General features: G+C 51.4%; 2 protein-coding genes and 1 pseudogene across 9 annotated transcripts in view; 1 reads left to right on the top strand and 2 right to left on the bottom strand.

The window, feature by feature from the left end:
* DENND3 (DENN domain containing 3) overlaps positions 1-4,252 on the top strand; it is a 69,151-nt gene extending 64,899 nt beyond the window's left edge. For 6 of the 7 annotated variants that reach the window (XM_032760552.2, XM_032760555.2, XM_058443846.1 and 3 more), the window contains one exon: positions 74-1,557. In XM_032760552.2, coding sequence (XP_032616443.1) covers positions 74-466 — 393 coding nt within the window. In that variant the 3' untranslated portion in view covers positions 467-1,557. Of the gene's footprint in view, positions 1-73; positions 1,558-1,578 lie in introns of those variants that run through there. The other variant, XM_032760553.2, reaches the window with a different exon arrangement.
* An 8,247-nt stretch (positions 4,253-12,499) lies between these two features.
* Positions 12,500-18,233, bottom strand: part of SLC45A4 (solute carrier family 45 member 4) — a 97,009-nt gene continuing 91,275 nt past the window's right edge. Inside the window, exons 8-9 of one of the 2 annotated variants that reach the window (XM_032760560.2) lie at positions 17,513-17,872; positions 12,500-17,015 (exon numbers count right to left, since the gene is read on the bottom strand). In XM_032760560.2, the coding sequence (XP_032616451.1) occupies positions 16,890-17,015; positions 17,513-17,872 (486 nt within the window). In that variant the 3' untranslated portion in view covers positions 12,500-16,889. Of the gene's footprint in view, positions 17,873-18,233 lie in introns of both variants that reach the window. The other variant, XM_058444042.1, reaches the window with a different exon arrangement.
* Positions 12,890-13,560, bottom strand: LOC131384213 (uncharacterized; annotated as a pseudogene).

Genomic DNA, 18,233 nt, shown 5'->3' on the forward strand with positions numbered 1-18,233 from the left:
TCCCAGCAGGGGCTGTGGGCCCAGCACGCACGTGGCCCGGGGCCCATAGCCCACACCGTGCCCTGTGTTTCAGGAGGAGCAGCTGTGGGCGGCCTGTGCAGGATGCAGCGAGGTTTACATCTGGAGCCTGAAGGACCTGGCCCAGCCCCCGCAGAGGGTGTCCCTCGAGGACTGCTCTGAGATCAACTGCATGATCCGGGTGAAGAAGCAGGTAGGGTGGAGGGCCCGCCATCCCCAGCATCCCCGCCAGGTCTCGCTTGCCCTGGCCTCGGCCCCATGCTCCCGAGAGCCAGCCGCACGCCCTCGTGCCCTCCTGCCTTCGCCTCTCAGGGCTTCCCTCCTAACAGGCAGGTGCAGGTTTGGCGCCAACGGGCCCACAGGTCACCATGTGCTGGTTTCATGGTGTGGTCCAAGCACTCCGCAGTGCATTCCCCCAAACTGGATGGCTTCAAATGACAGAACTTAATTTTCTCACAATTCTCGAGGCAGGAGGTCCAAAACCAAGGTGTCAGCAGAGCTGCTTCCCTCGGGGGCTCGGGGGGAGCGTGCACTCCAGGCCCTTTTCTCCACCACCCGTTCATGTGGCCGCCGTCCTTGGCGTGCCCTGGCTGTGGACGTGGCACTCGAATCTGTGCCTGCGCCACATGGCATTCTCTCTCCCTGTGTGTGTCTCTTATGGGGATGCCGGTTGTACTGGATTAACCAGTGTGAGCACATCTGATCTGTCTACAGACTCTATTTCCAAAGAAGCTCACATTCTGAGGTTCAGGGAGGATATGGATTTGGGGGGACACTGTTCAACCCATTACAGTCTGCCCTCTGGCCCCCTAAATCCACGTCTGTCCCACATGCAAAATACACTCCCTCCATCACTACATCCCCCGAAGTCCTGGCCCATTCCAGCATCAGTTCTGAGCCCCAAGTCTCCAAGTGAAGCTGGTGCCCTCCGATGTGGTTGAACTGTGCGCGGGTCCCACCTGGGGCAGAACCAACCCCTCTTGCACTGTGAACCTGCGCAGCTAGAAACAGTCTGTCTCTTCCCAAAATACAAGGCTGGGCCAGGCAGAGGTTAGACAGTCTCATCCGAAAAGGGAGAAATTGGAAGGAAAGCTGGACTTCCAGGCCCCGAGCAAGTCTGAGACACGGCGGAGGTGGGGCAGAATTCGTTTAGTGTTTTCCCCCATAACTTAATTGGGATATAATTGACAAATAAAAATTATATATAAGGTATACAAGGTGATATTTCAATATACATTGTGAAATAATCACAAGCTAATTACCGTATCTGTCACCTCACACAGGTGGCTGTTTGGTGAGAACACTTAAGACGCACCCCCAGCACCTTTCCAGCATGCAATGCAGTCTTCTTCCCTAGAGGCCCCTTGGCCATTCGGTTCTAAGCCTGAGAAGGGTCCTCTGCACCTGCCAGGTGGCCCTGACCCTCAGGGGGCAGAGGCCCTGTCCAGGAAGGACAGAGATTTGGAGGCACACGCGTCAACTCTGGGTAGCCAGGCAAAGCCCTGGCACTCCTGGGAGGGACTTCTTTCCCTGCTGACCCCTCCCGTTTCTCCCTGGCAGGTCTGGGTGGGCAGCCGAGGGCTGTGGCAGGGAACACCGAAGGGGAAAATCTACGTGATTGATGCTGAGAGGAAGACCGTGGAGAAGGAGCTGGTGGCGCACATGGACACCGTGAGGACGCTATGCTCAGCTGAGGACAGATACGTGCTGAGCGGGTCGGGCAGGGAGGAAGGGAAGGTTGCCATTTGGAAAGGGGAATAAACATGGCGGAGCCTGCCAAGTGGAACTGTGCCCTATGTGTGGGGACTAGCTGCCCCCTAGAGTCCGCCAGGAGCAGAAGCCTGGAGGGGTGGCGGGGCAGGGCAGCCCAGGCTCAGTGTGGAGCCCACTTACCGTGTGGCCAGCTGCGAGACCCATGGCTACGCACCTTCTCTCAGGCCTTCGGGCCCCCTGGTTAAACTGCACCAAGGGTGTTTCCTGTTGGGGTGTGTCTCAGGCAGGCAGCTGCATCTTGTTGGTGATAACCTCTGCTGGGAGGTTACTTTGTGTGTTGCCTAGAAAGTTCTGGAATCCACAACCAGGGGCTGGCACTGGAGCCCCCAGCTTGGCCGAGTCACAGGTGACCCGCGGCCCTCACGTCTCTGGTTGTACCTTTCCTTACTTCATTCATTCACTCACCCAGTCCTTATGAATCACCGATGAACACTGGGCTGGGCACATGACAGTGAGCCGGGAGCCCCGAGGTCTCCAGCGAGGCCTGTGAGGAGGGTGGTTCAGGTAACCACTGTGGTCTCTCTCCCATCTGAGAAGGTGGACAGGGCCTACCCAGGTGGAGGGGACCACCCCCCTGTGATCAGGTGTTTGGGACAGGGGTTGGGCCAGCTGAGGCAAGCTGTCTTTTTCCCTTTTCAATAGATGCAAAATTTTTATAATAATCCTAGAGACCTTTTTTCTACCAAAGATCACAGACCAGAAAGAGTTCCATCCAAAATATCATGCTCAGGAAACTACATGGGATCAAAAGTAAAATAGCATCATGTATAATCTCGTTTTCCAGTGTGCTGCTCAATTTCCCCTGAATCTGTGCACGCTGCGTATGTGTACGCGCAGGATGCTTTACTGAACTCACTCAACAACATCTTAGCTGTACATAAATATTTGCAAAAGAGACCCTTTGCACCTTTTTACTGTAATGTTGAGATTTCATTACTTAAATGTTCTATGGAAGGTTCTGGTGTGGTTGTTGGAGCTGGAGGGAGCGTGTCAGCACGTGCTGAGGGCATGGGGCCTGCCCCCTGGACACCCATCCACAAGCTGGGCCACGGAGCCCCAGCTTCTCAAGACACAGCCCCAGAGCTGGCTCATCCTGAGGGTCTCTGGGGGGTGTTTGCCAGGCTCCTGGGATGGGCCGCTTTCAGCAGCTCTGCAGTGCCTCCAGATGCAAAGGCGGGCCCGGCCTCTCGTTGGGTCTGCATTTTGGAGAGTGCACACCAAGGACCGTTTTCCCCCAAGGCTTGGCTTTGCGTAGCCACTAACTTCTTGGGGCGTTCTGAGAATGTGGGCGGAGCAGAACTATGTGGCCTCATCCTCCCCCAAGGCTGTGCTTGCAGTGGGGCACCTTCCCACTTTCTAGCTGTGGAGAGCTTGGATTTTGCTTTTGTAAACACATGCATCCTTATGATAAAAGTCTGTCAGAAATACATTTATAAATTATTTAATGCCAGTCCTCATGCAACCTCAGGTATCTTCAGCTTGTGGAGAATAAATCTGGTTTAATAAACACCGATGTCCAGCTCCTTACTTCATCCGACAGTGACTGGGGGAAGGTCTTGAAAATGACCCAGGACCATTCTGAACGTGCTCCTTCCTCATTCCAGGCACCGGTCACGTTATTTTAATGCAGACTCTTCAGGTCTTTTCTCCATGGTGATAATTTCCAAGATCTTACTTGACAGTGATTGCGTTTTAGGAAACGGTCACTCATATAAAAGAGAAAACAGGTGAACAGAGGTGCTAACCAGGGAGGAAAGGTGCTGGGCAGGCCTGGGTTCCATGTTTATTCTGTGTTATGCAAACAGCATCGTGGCCAGTGGAGTTTACTGAAATGGAAAGGGCACTTTGATGCCTTCGATTTTTCCCCTGTGCTTTGGAGAGATTCCATTAGGAATGATTTGTCATGGCAAGGCCCCAACTGAGCTGGAATTCATTCAACAGACTGTGATGCCGTCCCTGCCTCGGCTTTAGAAATCTGAATTAAATTGGTGCAAAAAAGTATTTCTCTTGAACCGGAAACCAGTATATTTTAATAGGATTTCAGTTCTCCTGCCGCATTTCAAACAACAGAAAAGAAAGCTTGCTTTAGGGAGCTGGCACTGTTCACAACGCCAACCATAAGCTCACCCCAAGTCCCCATCACTGATGCAGAGGCTGTAGACAGTCACCTTGCTATGATTTGTTCTTGGAAGCTGTGTCTACCTCAGCTGTTTTCAAAGAACAGCGCTTAGCATTGGATGTGGCTGTAACATCTGAATTAACAGCGCATGAATTTTGTCTGCGTCTTGAGGATTCCTTGCACAGATGAAGGCGTGCTTTCTCCGCGTGGCCGAGGAGGGCATGGTTGGAGAGTGCGGCAGGATTGCCTCACTGTCTCTGCTGCCCGCAGCTGTTTGCGTGTCTTGGAGCAATACTGCGCCATTCCCCGGCAGGTGAGACAGAGGCTCACAGACACAGAGCTGGTTTCTGTCACCCGTGTTGCTGCTGCTGAGCTGCAGTGTGAGCCGAGGCGTGCACAGGACTCCGGAGAGCTCTGCAGTTATCTGCCCTGGAGCTGGACGGGAGCCTGATCCAGGCCTAGCTGCAGATCTGGCCACAAGCCCTGAACCCCCCCGTAAAACGGGGGTGGTTCCTTCTTGCAGGGCCCACATGGAGACCAACAAACAGGGGCACACTGAACACCCGGTCTGTTGCTGGGCTCCCAGGAACACCTCAAAGAATGCTCCATCCTGGCCTGTGTGCTGGGCCCGTGAAAACATTAAGGAAGGAGAAATGAGAATGTGATGGCTCCTGTTGCGGGTTGAATGGCACCCTCAAAAACATATGTCCATATCCTAACCCCCGGGACCTGTGGATCTGACCTTATTTAGATAAAGGGTCTTTGTAGGTGTTGTTAAGGATCTGAAGATGAGCCCCTCCTGGATTCTGGGTGGGCCCTAAATCCAATGACAGATGTCCTAAGGAGGGGAGGAAAAGACACATGGGGACAGGCCACGTGAAGACAGAGGCAGAGGCAGGAGCGATGCAGCCACAAGCCCAGGAGCCTGGAGCCATGGGGAGCTGGAAGAGGCCAGGAGGCTTCTTCCCCCAGAGCCCTCAGACTTCTGGCCTCCTGAACGGTGAGAAAATAAATGTCGGGTGCATGACCCCCTAGTGCCACGCCTGGTTTGTGGTGTTGGTTCTGGCAGCCACAGGTAACTCTTCCAGCTCCTGTTTGTTGCCTGTGTGCTCCGGTCAGGTGCTGTGCCAGGCGCTTTAGGGGCACTGTTGTGTATGATCCTCAGGACCCCGTGGCATGGAGAGGATCATCCCCATTTTACACCCAGGATACTTTGGCCCCAGTACTAAGAGCGAAGTGGAGGTTGGGGGCATACCTCACTGCCAAGAAGGCAGGGCTGGGCTTCAGGAGGCCCTCAGAAGCTGCTCTTGCCCTAATGTGCAGCCTTTCTTTCCACTAGTGCTCTCACCTTTAACAAAGTGCTGGGAGCGGGGCTGAGGCTGGCGGTCCTGAGATGTGTTAGCAGCAGCCCCTGGCCCATTCAGGGAGGATCCTGGGACGAGGGAGGGGTAAACTCACCTTACTTTGGTGGTGGAGGAGAGCAAGTCTCACTAGCACTGCATCTTTCCCTGAGGGTCAAGGGAGCGTATTCTGCGGCTCTAGGTGCTGGGCCAGCAAACCACTGCTGCGGTTCTGCTGGGTCTAATGGTGGTCATCCAGGGCCAGGGGCTGAGGCCGTGTGTGCGGAGGTTGACAGGAGGCTCAAAGGAGATGGAGTAGGACAATGGTGCAGTTAGTGGAGCCCGAGCATCACTGACACCCCCACAGGGATGGCTACAAAATGAAATATTTAAAAAGATTTACAAGACAGGAAAGCAGTGACAGAGGAATAAAAAGCCAGATGTGACAAGTAGAAAATAAGTAGCAAGATGGTAGACTTCAACCTAACCATACTGATAATTATGTTCAGTGTAAAGGGATGCAACACTCCAATTAAAAGGCAGAGGTTGTCAAACTAGATCTAAAAGGAAACCCAACTATAAGTTGTCTACAAGTGACTCACTTTAAATATAAAAACACAAATGAGATAAGAGTAGAAGCATGAAAAAAGTTTTAGGCTGGATGTGGTGGCTCACACCTATAATCCTAGCACTTTGGGAAGCTGAGGCAGGAGGATCACTTGAGCCCAGGAATTCGGGACCAGCCTGGGCAACACAGTGAGACCCCCATCTCTATAAAAACATTAGAAAATTAGCTGGATGTGGTGGTGCGGACCTGTAGGCCCAGCTACTCACGGGGCTGAGGTGGGAGGATCGCTTGAGCCTGGGAGGTCAATGCTGCAGTGAACTGTGATCATGTCACTGCACTCAGCCTGGGTGACAGAATGAGACCCCGTCTGAAAACAAAGACAAAGAAAAAATTTTACTATGCCAACAGTAAGTATTAAAAAGCTGGTATGGTTATATTACTATCAGACAAAACATACTTCATGGTACACTACAAGAAAAACAGGGAAAGCATAATAATAAGGTCAATTCATCAAGAAGATGAATTAACTGATAATAGAGATTTAAGAGATATGAAGCAAGCATGGTAGGACTATAGGAGAAAATAGACAAAATCTACAATCATAGAGATTTTAACACTCAGAAAATGATAGAAAAAGAAAAAATTAGCAAGGATATAGATTTAACAACACCATCAACCGGCCTGACCTGACATAGAACACTACAGCCAACAACAGCAGAATATCCATTCTTGTCCCGTGCACATGAAACCTTCATCAAGCTGGATCACATGCTGGGCTATAAAATGAATTTGAAGATTTAAATATTATGGACCATGTTCTCTGACCACACAGAAATGGAATGGGATATCAACAGTGATAATATGCTGAAAAATCTCAAAATTAAAATTATGTTGGGAAATTAAACAACACACTTCAAAATAACCCAATCAGTCAAAGAAGAAACACAAAGGAAATTAGAAAATATTCTGAACTGAATGATAGTGAAAACACAATATATCCAAACGTATGGGATGCAGGCTGGGCATGGTGGTGCATGCCTATAATCCTAGCACTTTGGGAGGCCAAGGCAGGAGGATCCCTTGAGCCCAGGAGTTCGAGACCAGCCTGGGCAACACAGGGAGCTGCTCTCTCTTCATTTTTAAACAAAATTAAAAACCAAAATGTATGAGATGTAGCTAAGGAGAACAATTATAACTTTAAATGCCTCTATTCGCAGAAAGGTTTCAAATCAGCTATCTAAATTTTAATCATAAGAATGTAGAAAAATAAAAGCATGTTTAAATGAAATAAGTACAGGAAGGTAATAATAAAGACCAAAACTCAATGAAAGGGGAGACAACCAGCAAAGCCAAAAGTTGTTTCTCTAATTGATAACCCCTATCAAGACTGATCAAGAAAAACACACACATGTACGAATTTCATTCCAGTATCAGGAATGAAGTGAGATACAAATCTTACATACGTCACAAGGATATTATGAATAACTAGTTTAAAATATGCAACTTTCTTAAAAATAACTTTATGAAACCAACACAAGGAGGAATAAAATCTGAGGAGTCTTAAGTCTATAAAGGAAATTGGTTTGTAGTAAAAAAATCTCCCAGAAAGAAGAAATCTCCCAGAAAGACAAGATCTCTAGGCTCACTGCTTTCACTAGTTAATTCTAACAAACTCTTAAGTATGGCATAATAGAATTTACGGAAACCCTTTCAGAAGAATAGGAGAGAACCTTTCCAAACTCATTTTAGGAGACCAGCATGAACCTATAGTTGACAAAGATCTTACAGGAAAATAAAATTATAGATCAATTTCCATCAGAAACATAGATGCAAAATTCCTTGGGATCTACCCAGAGGAAAATAAGTCATGATATGAAGAAGTCACTTGCACGTGCATATTTATAGCGGCACAATTCGCAATTGCAAAAATACAGAACTAGCCCAAATACCCACCAATCAGTGACTGGATAAAGAAAATGTGGTGTATTTACATCATGGAATACTACTCAGCCATAAAAAGGAATGAAATAATGATATCCACAGCAACCTGGATGGAATTGGAGACCATTATTCTAAGTGATGGAAAACATCATATGTTCTCACTGATATGGGGAGCTAAGCTACGAGGATGCAAAGGCATAAGAATGATGATACAATGGACTTTGGGTACTCCAGAGGGGAAGGGTGAGAAAGGGGCAAGGGATGAAAGATTACACATTGGGTTCAGTGTACACTGCTCGGGTGATGGTACACAAAAATCTCAAATCACCACCAAGGAACTTATCCATGTAACCAAACACCACCTGTTCCTCAAAAACCTAAATTAAACAACAACAACAAAAGGGCTGGGCATGGTGGCTCACGCCTGTAATCCCAGCACTTTGGGAGGCCGAGGCGGGCGGATCACCTGAGGTCAGGAGTTTGAGACCAGCCTGACCAACATGGAGAAGCCCTGTCTCTACTAAAAATACAAAAAAAATTAGCCCAGCCTGGTGGCGCATGCCTGTAATCCCAGCTACTCGGGAGGCTGAGGCAGGAGAATTGCTTGAACCTGGGAGTCAGAAGTTGCGGTGAGCTAAGATCACGCCATTGCACTCCAGCCTGGGCAACAAGAGCGAAACTCCGTCTCAAAAACAAACAAACAAAAAAAACAAAAAATAAAACAAAAAAACCACCACAGATGCAACATTCTTAAAATATTAGCAGATCGAATCCAGCAATATTTTTAAAGGTTAATTTATCATGACCAAGTGGGGTTGCAAAATGCAAGGTGGATTTAACATTCAAAATCAATCAATGTAACTTAACATTATCAGTGGAGCAATGGAGAAAAGCCGTAATGATCATCTCAACAGATGCAGAAAAAGGGAACGTCCTCAAATTGATAAAGAGCATTTACGAGAAACCCACAGCAAGCATCATACTTAATGGTGAAAGACTAATTGCTTTTCCCCAAGAATGGGAACAAGGCAGGGATATTCACTTCCCCCTTCCTATTAACATCGTACTAGAGATTCTAGCCAGGGCAATGGGGGGAAAAAAAGGGCATAAAGATTGTACTGGTTCAGCAGAACACTGAAGGGGAAAAAAAGATGATTGTACTGGAAGAGGCAAAACCATCTTTATTAGAAGACAGCAAGACCATTTATATAAATCCTAAAGAATCTATTTTAAAAACGAATATTTTTCTAGTTTTTTCTATAAGGTACTGGATACAAGGTCAATATACAATCATTGCATTACTATATTCTAACAGCAAAAAACTTGTAAACTTTTAAAATACAGTAGCATAAAAAAACACATTCAATAGAAATTAATTTAATGAATGATGTAAAAGACTGAAAACTCAAAAAAATTGCTGAGAGAAAATGTTAAAGACCGAAATAAAAGATATACCATTTTCATGGACTGGGAGATTAAATATTATAAAGATGTTAGTTATCTCCAAATTGATCTGATAGATTCAATTTAATCCCAATCAAAATGCTAACGTAATTTTTAAAAAAGAAATTGAGAATTTGATTATAACATATATGGAAATGCCAAGTAGAATATTTAAGATAACCTTCAAAAAGAAGATCAAGCCAGGTGGGATGGCTCAAGCTAGAGGACTCATATACCTTTATGCTTTACTGAAAAACTATAATAATTAAAACAGGGTAGGATTTGACATAAATATAGGTAATTAAATCAGTGGAACACAATGTAGGGTCTAGATGCACAAGCATAAAGTCAGTTGACTATACAAAAACAAAAATTCCAAGACAATTCAGTAACGAAAGTCTGTTCAGCAAATGGTGCTGCAACGACTGGATAAATGTATGGAAAAGGGAAGCAGCTCAACACTTACCTCACTACACATAATTTAACTCAAGGTGGCTCACCCACCTAAATGTAAAGCTAGAAGCTCTAGAAACAAGCACATCTTTGCCACCTTGGTGCAAAGATTTTTCTAGAGAGAGCAAACAAAAAAGCTAACAAACACTAAAGAAAAAATGGATAAATTGGACTTTATCAAAATACATCGTTAAGGAAAAAAGAAAATATTTGCAATACTATATCTGATAAAGAACTTTTATCCAAAATATATAGAGTTTTTACAAGTCAATAACAAGATGAACAGCTCAATTTAAAAATGGACAAAGAAGGCCGGGCACAGTGGCTCATACCTGTAATCCCAGAACTTTGAGAGGCCGAGCGAGGCAGGAGGACCGCTTGAGCCCAGGAGTTTGAGACCAGCCCAGGCAACATAGAGAAACCTATTTCTACCAAAAAAAAAAAAAAAAAAAAAAAAAAAAAAAAAAAAAAGCAGGGCATGGCGGTGTGCACCTTCAGTCCCAGCTACTCAATTGGCTGAGGCGGGAAGATGGCCAGAGCCCAGGGTGCTTCAGTGAGCCACGATCAACCTTGGGCACTCCAGCCTGGGCAACAGAGGGAGACCCTGTCTCAAAGAAAAAAAAAAAAGAAGTTATACCCTGGAATGCTAACAGCTATTAAAGAATGCAGTAGGTCTACATGCAGGAACAAGGAAAGTTGAAGATATTTTGCTAAACAACAAAAAATGTAGGTTGCAAAACTCTGCATAGTGGTTCAAATTTCGTTTAAAAAAAATTAACAGTAGTGTGGAGACAAAGATGTGAAATCGGGTCGGGTGCGGTGGCTCACGCTTGTAATCCCAGCACTTTGGGAGACCAAGGCGGGCAGATCACTTGAGTCAGGAGTTCGAGACCAGCCTGGCCAACGTGGTGAAACCGCACCTCTACTAAAAGTACAAACATTAGCCGGGTGCGGGTGTCAATTATCCCAGCTACTCGGGAGGCTGAGGCGGGAGAATCGCTTGAACCTGGGAGGCAGAGGTTGCAGTGAGCTGAGGTCGCACCATTGCACTCCAGCCTGGGCGACAAAGTGAGACTCCCTCTCAAAAAGAAACGAACAAAGACTGTGGGATGGGAGGCCTGCGGCACTGATTCTGTCTTGGCTACTTCTTCTTGCCCCGTGATGGCCGCTGGGCACGCAGAGATCATCCTTGGTGAGCATCCTGGGGAAAGGCCAGGAAAGGGGTGCAGCGCCGGGTGTCCCCTCCTAGCCTGGTCGCTCGGGGGAGCGTTGGCGGGGTGCAGGTCTGGTGCTCGCTCAGGTGGCCCAGGCACCTGCGCGCCAGGTGAGACAGTGGTGGGGGGGGGGGCAGGGGAACACACGACCCTGGCCCCTGCCCCGCCCGTCAGGGCCGCCCACCACCCGGGGGCGGGGGTCATCGTGGGGTGCCGATTCCACCTCCCCGCCCACAGGCACCGGGCCCTGGGCGGCCACCGGGGTGCGGGGCTCCCAGCGTCTCGGGCTTCCACTGCTTCAGGCCTGTCCTGGGGCGGGGAGCATCTCTGTGGCCGCGGTGGGACTGTGGCGCGGTGGCCGGGCGTCCCCTGCAGGAAGCTGTTCTCGCTCGCTGCCTCCTCCATCTTGGGGGGAAGCGCCTGGATTTTGGGTCCCGCCGCCCTCAGCGCCCTGGGCCTCTACCTGTGTTCCCAGAGCCCAGACCCGAGTCTGGGGGCGCCGGGCGTGTGGTGGTGGGCGGAGGCTTCCAAGCCCCTCCCTGCCAGGGACGGCGGGGCGGGACAGGGCGGGGCCGCGTACACCGGGAGGACGACAGGGGACGCCGCAGGCTCGCGTCAGCCAGGGCGCCGGGCAGGGTCCCGGGCAAGGTCCCAGAGAGCAAACGGGGTCTGGGAGGGCAAATGGGGTCTTGGGTGCAGAGTCTGGGTGGCCCTGGCTCTCCGCCCCACTCCCGTCTGGCCGAAGGACCGCGACCATCCCTTTAGTCCCCACCACAGGGCGATCAACCTGCGTTTTGCAGCAGGGCGCCCAGGTAACAGCGCCAGAGTGGCCCAGCCGGGACTTGTCCCCAGGTCCGGAGGCTCCTGGCTTCCGTGGGCCCCCAACTGCGCAGGTCCCATCCAGTAGCCCCGTGGTGACACCCCCCAACTATCAAAGTCCCTCGTCCCTTTCTCCCTAGTCTGAGCAGATCCCTTCTACCCCACACCCCGGCCCTGCTGGGACCCCTTCCACACCCCACAAATCAGAAGAGCCATTGAAGATAACTCGCTTCCGGATTCAAACACCAGCAGCTGGGTAACCTGGGGCAAGTCCCCTCCCTTTCATTTCCTTCACTGCCAACTGCCAGTCACAGCCCTCAGTGGGGTGCCAGAGGACAGAGATGACTCACTCTGCCTGTACGAAGGTCAATGGAGCACTCTTCCAGCTGCCCCAGGATCCTGTATGTCCCCTGGGGCGTCAAAACCAGGTGCACACACCGGGCCACCCCGTCCTCAGCCCGGCGTGGCCACTCCTGCTGGCAGCAACAGCAAGCAGGCTGCCTCCTTAAGACACTGGCTCCAGGGACAGTCAGGAACCCTTCAGCAGAGGTAGACCGCCGGCCCCACCCCGGTTCCACCAGAACAGGCCTGCAGAAGGCCCAGGCCTCAACCCCGCCTGAGCGGGCCTGTGCGTGGGTTCCAGGGACAGGCCCCAGATTTGCGAGCTGGCGGGCCTCTGGAAACAAATGCTCTCGTACTTGGGCCCGGCTCCCCTCCGCAGGCCTCAGACAGCCCACTAGACCCACTGGGCTCCAGGAAGGCAGAGGGCAGGAGGCCACAGGAAAGTGACAGACACACCCACATCATCATGTCAGAGGGAAAAGTTTATTGAGTCAGCCACAGAGGAACAGAGAAACAGACGCAAGGAGGTTCTCTGTGCATGGAGGAAATCAGGGCGCTGCACAGCCGAACCCTGTGCAGGACAGAGGGGCGCGGACAGCAGCGCATGCCACAAACATTCACCTGGCAAAGAAACAGAGCAGAACCCAAGGGCTCTGTGTACACACAGACACAAACATGAGGCCACTGTTACCCAACTAATAGAAAAGAGTCATGAGCGACACGACACTTCCTTACGACCTCCTCCTCATAAAACGTAACATTATGTGTTTAACACACACTTAACACCATTGCTAAATCAGCAAGAGCTATTATAGTGCTCCAACTTAATAAGTTGATAAAAAGCTGTCCTGTGGCCAGTTCACAATGGAACTAAATAGTTTCGTTCCGAGATGCCTGGGGAGTTTCTCTGGCAACGAGGCGTTTCCAACAAACGGGTCACTCTGTCACCAGGAGATGGTCTCAGTCCACGGCACAGAGCGACGTGCCCCTGGCAGCCCTGTGGAGGGCAAGGGATGGTGCTGGGAGGGGTGCTCAGTCCTCCTGGAGGACCCAAGGAGGGGCTGGCCAAGGGGCCACCTTGAGGTTTGGGGGCTCTGGCCGGAAAGTGATGGCTGGCTTTGCATGAGGAGGTGACAAGAACTTTAGGCTGGGTCCCCAACATGCTGTGTGCACAGGCCTTGTTCAACTCGGAACTGAACTGACACCTCTCCCAGGTGGTGAAAGGCAGAGCCCCCCCCCAGGAGCTCTCGGAAGCGGGGGTCCCTCACGACAGGCCTGTGGCACCAGACTTGGAGGCAGGGAGCTGGTGTCTCTCAGAAGCAGCGCATGCTGGTGGGAGGCGGAGGGACAAACGAGACTGACTCCACAGCAGCAGTCCCTCGCACGCTGTGTGGTGGCTAAAGCTGGACCAAAGTTAAGAAGCGAAACAGCGTGGAAAAAGGTGTCCATCTTTTCTGAAGCCGGTGAATGTCTAGTGTGGACAGCAATATTTGGTGTTTTACAAACCTGGTCTCTAATAGCGGCCACCATCGCTGGTGGCTGCACAAACCATTAGCCATAGAAGGGAACAGCTGGTATCTTTGAGAGTATTTTTCAAACATGTCACCCGAACATCACCGCCCCAGCGGTGGGAACGCCAAGGGCGGCCTGCAGCCCCACCCCTCTTGTTGCCGCCAGGACGGCTTCCTGTTCAGCTCTGGGGTTCTAGGTGGTCACAGACCAAGTTCTCCACACCTGGGGCCTTCAATAAACACTCCTGAGGGCTGTTGGAAGCCACTAACCATCTGAGGAGGGCTCAGTGGCCGTGCCTCCCCCCGGGGACAGGACTGGACAGAGTGCTTCTCCCAGGGGCCTGAGGCTTTCAAGGGTAGGTGTCCAAGAGGCAGCACACAGCGCTGGCCTGATCAGTGGTAGGTCGGATGATTCCAGCTAAGGCCCCTGCCTGAGAGTGAGAAAAACAACACTCCAAAGCTAGCTCTTCAGCCACCAGGGAACGTCATGATGCCAGTCTGCCGACAGACCCAGGAAAGGGGGCACAGGCAGGCCGGCCCAGCTGACAGCTCACGACCTCTGCCCCTTCCCACCAGCTCGCATTCCTGCACCTGGAAACTTCTGCCATGTGTGAAGGGGAAGCTCGTTAAAAGTCTTTACTTAGCTGACTTGTATAGGGAACAAAACCACCACAAATGAGACCAACGTTATCCTCATTCGGTAACTGGTCTGTGCACATTACACAAGACGCGACCAACCGACACACCCTGCCTGACACTCCAGTCAGCGTGCAGAGGCACCCGGGCCACCAGCCTGCACAGCCCACACCCCAAGGGTGCCATGAGCCCAACTCCAGCTGCATCCTCAGCACTGGATGGCTGGCCAGCTTCCCCAGCGGGCGCTGGCACGGCCTCCTCGTCCTCTCGGGCAAGGCTGCCAGCCAGAGTGCCTCCCCTTTGACACTGACCAGTGTCTCCAGCCCCGCCTTGGTACTGCATCTATCTGAGGTACAAGGTTAGAAGCCACAGACACCTGAGCTGCAGCCTGACCAACGCAAGCTGCGGGCGCAATGATGCTTTGCAGACAAGACAGCCTGCCCACCTGCCCTTCTTCTCGGCTTCCCTTAAGACACAAGGTGACGACACGGACAGTTTCAAGTGAGTGCAATCTGGAAATAATCTCAGTGCAAGGGAAGGGTTGAGGCTAAAGATGTGACGACCTGGTCCTCGCTGTGGTCAGGCTGGGCCCACACGCACCGCAAGAGCCCTGGTCACCGGCACCTGCCTCCCAGGAAGGCAGCTCCAGAAACCGACTCTACTGACCCTGGATCCCAGCCCCCGTGGTCCCCTCATTTGGGGTCCACACACTGACCTGCACACTAAGAAGGGCTTTGCTTGCAAACACCTGAAGTGCTGATAGCTTGACGAGTCTACAAAGTGTGCAGCCACCGACTCCTGTCACCGAGGAGCACACAGCAGTCACGCCTGTCCCTGGCTGGCACTGGTGTCCGGCACGTTCATAGACAGTGACTGTGGCAAGGCCACGTGGAGGGCACTGAATGGCCTTTGTTGTCCTTACTTCAGATTAGTCGAGGCTGGGATCTCAAGGGTTAACACACTGTTCACAGGGGGGTTGTGAAGCCCCTCTTCCTCCTAAAAATCAAGTCGCAGCCAGGCCCTGAGACTTCTGCACTCCCAGCTGGTGAGGAATCGGCTTTGGTGAGTCCTGGATCCGGCCCCTGGGCCTTCAGATGAGGGTGGGAAGCCTTGGGCAAGGGGTGGCCCCCAGATGAACCCATGTTTGGTGTGGTTTGGGTCGGATCTTGATTCGGGTCAGGCCACTGCCATCCCATATCTGCTGCTCTCTTGCCTCCATCTGTTTTACAGTCGTCAGGACGAGAAGCCGGAGAAACCGGCTAAGACGGGGACTGCGCCTCGAGATCCTGACAAGTACAGCCAGGTCTCAGAGAGGGGATCTACAGTCTTAAAGCCACTAGAGGATCAAGTTGCATAGAGTGAGCTGCCACGGACGCTCGGCTGAGGTGAGGAGGCCAGGGGTGCTGTCCCCCAGAGAAGGGCCAAAGTGCCCAGCCCACGGGACTCCCGCTGGCCGGAGGGCTCGCAGCAAAGCTGGCGGCACTTTCAGTAGTCGGACTTGCCCTGTCCAAGCACGAGATTCACAAGGCCATTCTCAAGTTTCCACACATCCAGAAAATGTTCTTGAAGTCTTGAAGTCAGTCCTCCGCGATCCTGGGACACCGTGGCCTGGCAGACGCACCGTGCGTGAGCAGGTACCCAACTGCCACCCGGACACAAACACACAATCTACGAAGTGCCACCAGTGGCAGGAGACACGGCAAGACCAGAGGCCCATCAAGTACGTTAAACAGTCGTTCCTTTAAATACACAGAAAATTCAAGTAATTTATTTAAAAACTGCTTTAGTTTCATCTTGAAATATATATATGTGTGTATATATATTTGCTCTAGAATGATCATATTGCAGCATGGTTCTCATGCATTTCAAAGTTCTTTATTTAAAAAACAACTTGAGGCAGCAAAAGTATTACAATTGTCTGACTTTATCTGTGTGATGTGTGGGGCCTCCCTGTCTCCTGATCTCAGTAAGCTTACACCGACCGTTTCACATCAGAAGAGCAGAAACGGCTTAGTTCTAAAGAGACTGTGGTTTGGAAAACATTTCCAAATAGCTGCAGTACTTGCCCGAGTTTTGCTTATTCGCTGAAACCAGAACGACTGTGCAGAGCCCTCCGGTGACATGGGCCTTAGCTGTCCCAGATGTATGCTTCCCCTTGCACCTGTCCTGACTCCAGCGTCGAGCAGGTGAGCATGCGAGGAAGGCATGGAGTTCCGACAGGTTCCAGCACGCATGTCCCCTTCGCAAGCAGGGGAGGCCCTCGCACATCCACACACCCGAGGTAGCCTTGCGGCGGGACTTGGGAGGCAGGGCCCGCCGGGAGCTCTGCTCTCAGGAATCCCCAGCAAATGGTTTAGAGACGAATCAAAGTGCAGTGAAAGTCAACGTTTCCTTCCCCCTGACGTTGGGAGGGGTCTGGAGGGGCAACCTGGCCTCCTAGGAGAGTCCTTCAGACGGGACGAGCAGGGTCACGTGGGTGGGCGCAGACACACACGCGCACGCAGGAGCTCGTCTGGAGCTCACGCTCCGCCCCCAGGTGGTGCCCAGCCCATCCCTGGGCAGGGTGTCTGGGAGCCGCCCCTGCAAATCACTGTCTTCCGCCCAGGCCCCCCGGACCAGCCTCCTCCCAGCTTTGGTGTGCGGCCACTGCCCAAGGACTGCCCTGGGCACAATGTGTCAAACTCGCTGAGGAAGAGAAGATACGTTGTTCTTCTAAGAAAACCACATTGTGGAAAAGAAAATTTTTTTTCTAAAATAATCATAAAGAAAAATACTCTCCAACAGCTGCAGCACCAGCCAATGTGACGAGATCTGACAGACGTCAATACCTGCAGGCGTCTACAGAGAGGAAATTTGATAAAAATATTTTAGTCACTGACTACACTACCATTATCTGAAGCATTCAGATAAGACATAGCAGAGAATGTCAGATTTTGTTTTCAATTATAATTTTAGAAATGCAAAATCTTATTTTTTCTAAATTGCTTATTGTCTATACAAATGTTTTATATAGTTTTAAAACATGCAGAATAATATACCTTCAGAATAAAAGAGCTGAAATTAAAAGATATTTTTCAATTAAAAAAATATTTCAAATGATTTTTTTAATTATCGAAAAAGTGGTTAGTGTGGTATTTGCCTAGTAGCTCAAACCTACCCTAGACTACTTGTGGCTATGGGGGCGGAGGGGCTCTGGCCCGCACTGCCGGGTCGGCCACAGCATCTGCAGGGCTCCGCGGTGTCTCTGCTCCCGCCCGTGGCCTGGCCCCGCCACCCGCCCGCCCGCCCGCCCGCCCACCCAGTAGGATGTGTATAAACGGGAGTGCGGCTCAGACCACGGACTCCGTCTCCACCGGTCCCTGCAGGCCCTCCTTCCGCGTGAGCTTCAGCACGGTGGGCTTTTCGCTGTTCCCGCCGGCCCCGCCTTCACCGGCCAACTGGGAAGACAGGCCTTTCTGCTCCTCCTTGGCCTCCTCTGATACATCGGGATAGATCACCAGGAATGTGGCCGTCAAGAAGCCCAGGAAAGAGCCCACAGAGGCCACCATGGGGATGACGCGGACAGTCCCCACGGCGTCGACCACGCCCCCGAGGGCAGAGGCCACCAGGATCTGTGAGATGTACACTTGGCAGGACAGGATGGCGCAATCTATGCCAAACCCTCGCTTGGAGTTCCCGGGGCTGTGGTGGACGTACTGCAAGAGAGGAGACACGAGGTGGTGAGTGGCTGGAGAAGGTAGCCGCCACCAGCGCTTCAAAACTGTGAGTATTAACCCAGAAGCCGGGAAACATGACCTGTCTTCCACCGAGTCTCTTGGCAACCACTCCTGCCTGAGTACCCTCAACCCCCAGCTCCTGCCCAGCACTGTGCAGGCGGGAGAGGTGGGAAGTTCTAGCTCAAGGAGAGGGCAGGCGTGGAAGCAACTCTGTCAATCCGATCGGGATGCGGGCTTCCCAGGAACCTGGCTTCCAGTCTCAAGGAGAGGTGGCAGGGCCAGGCTCCACCAGGCGGGCTCCCCCTCGCCCTGGTGGTCTCCAGCAGGAGAGCCCAGGTTG

The sequence above is a fragment of the Hylobates moloch genome, unplaced genomic scaffold (genome assembly GCF_009828535.3).
Source record: "Hylobates moloch isolate HMO894 unplaced genomic scaffold, HMol_V3 SCAFFOLD_9, whole genome shotgun sequence".
In the NCBI taxonomy this organism is placed as follows: Eukaryota; Metazoa; Chordata; class Mammalia; order Primates; family Hylobatidae; genus Hylobates; species Hylobates moloch.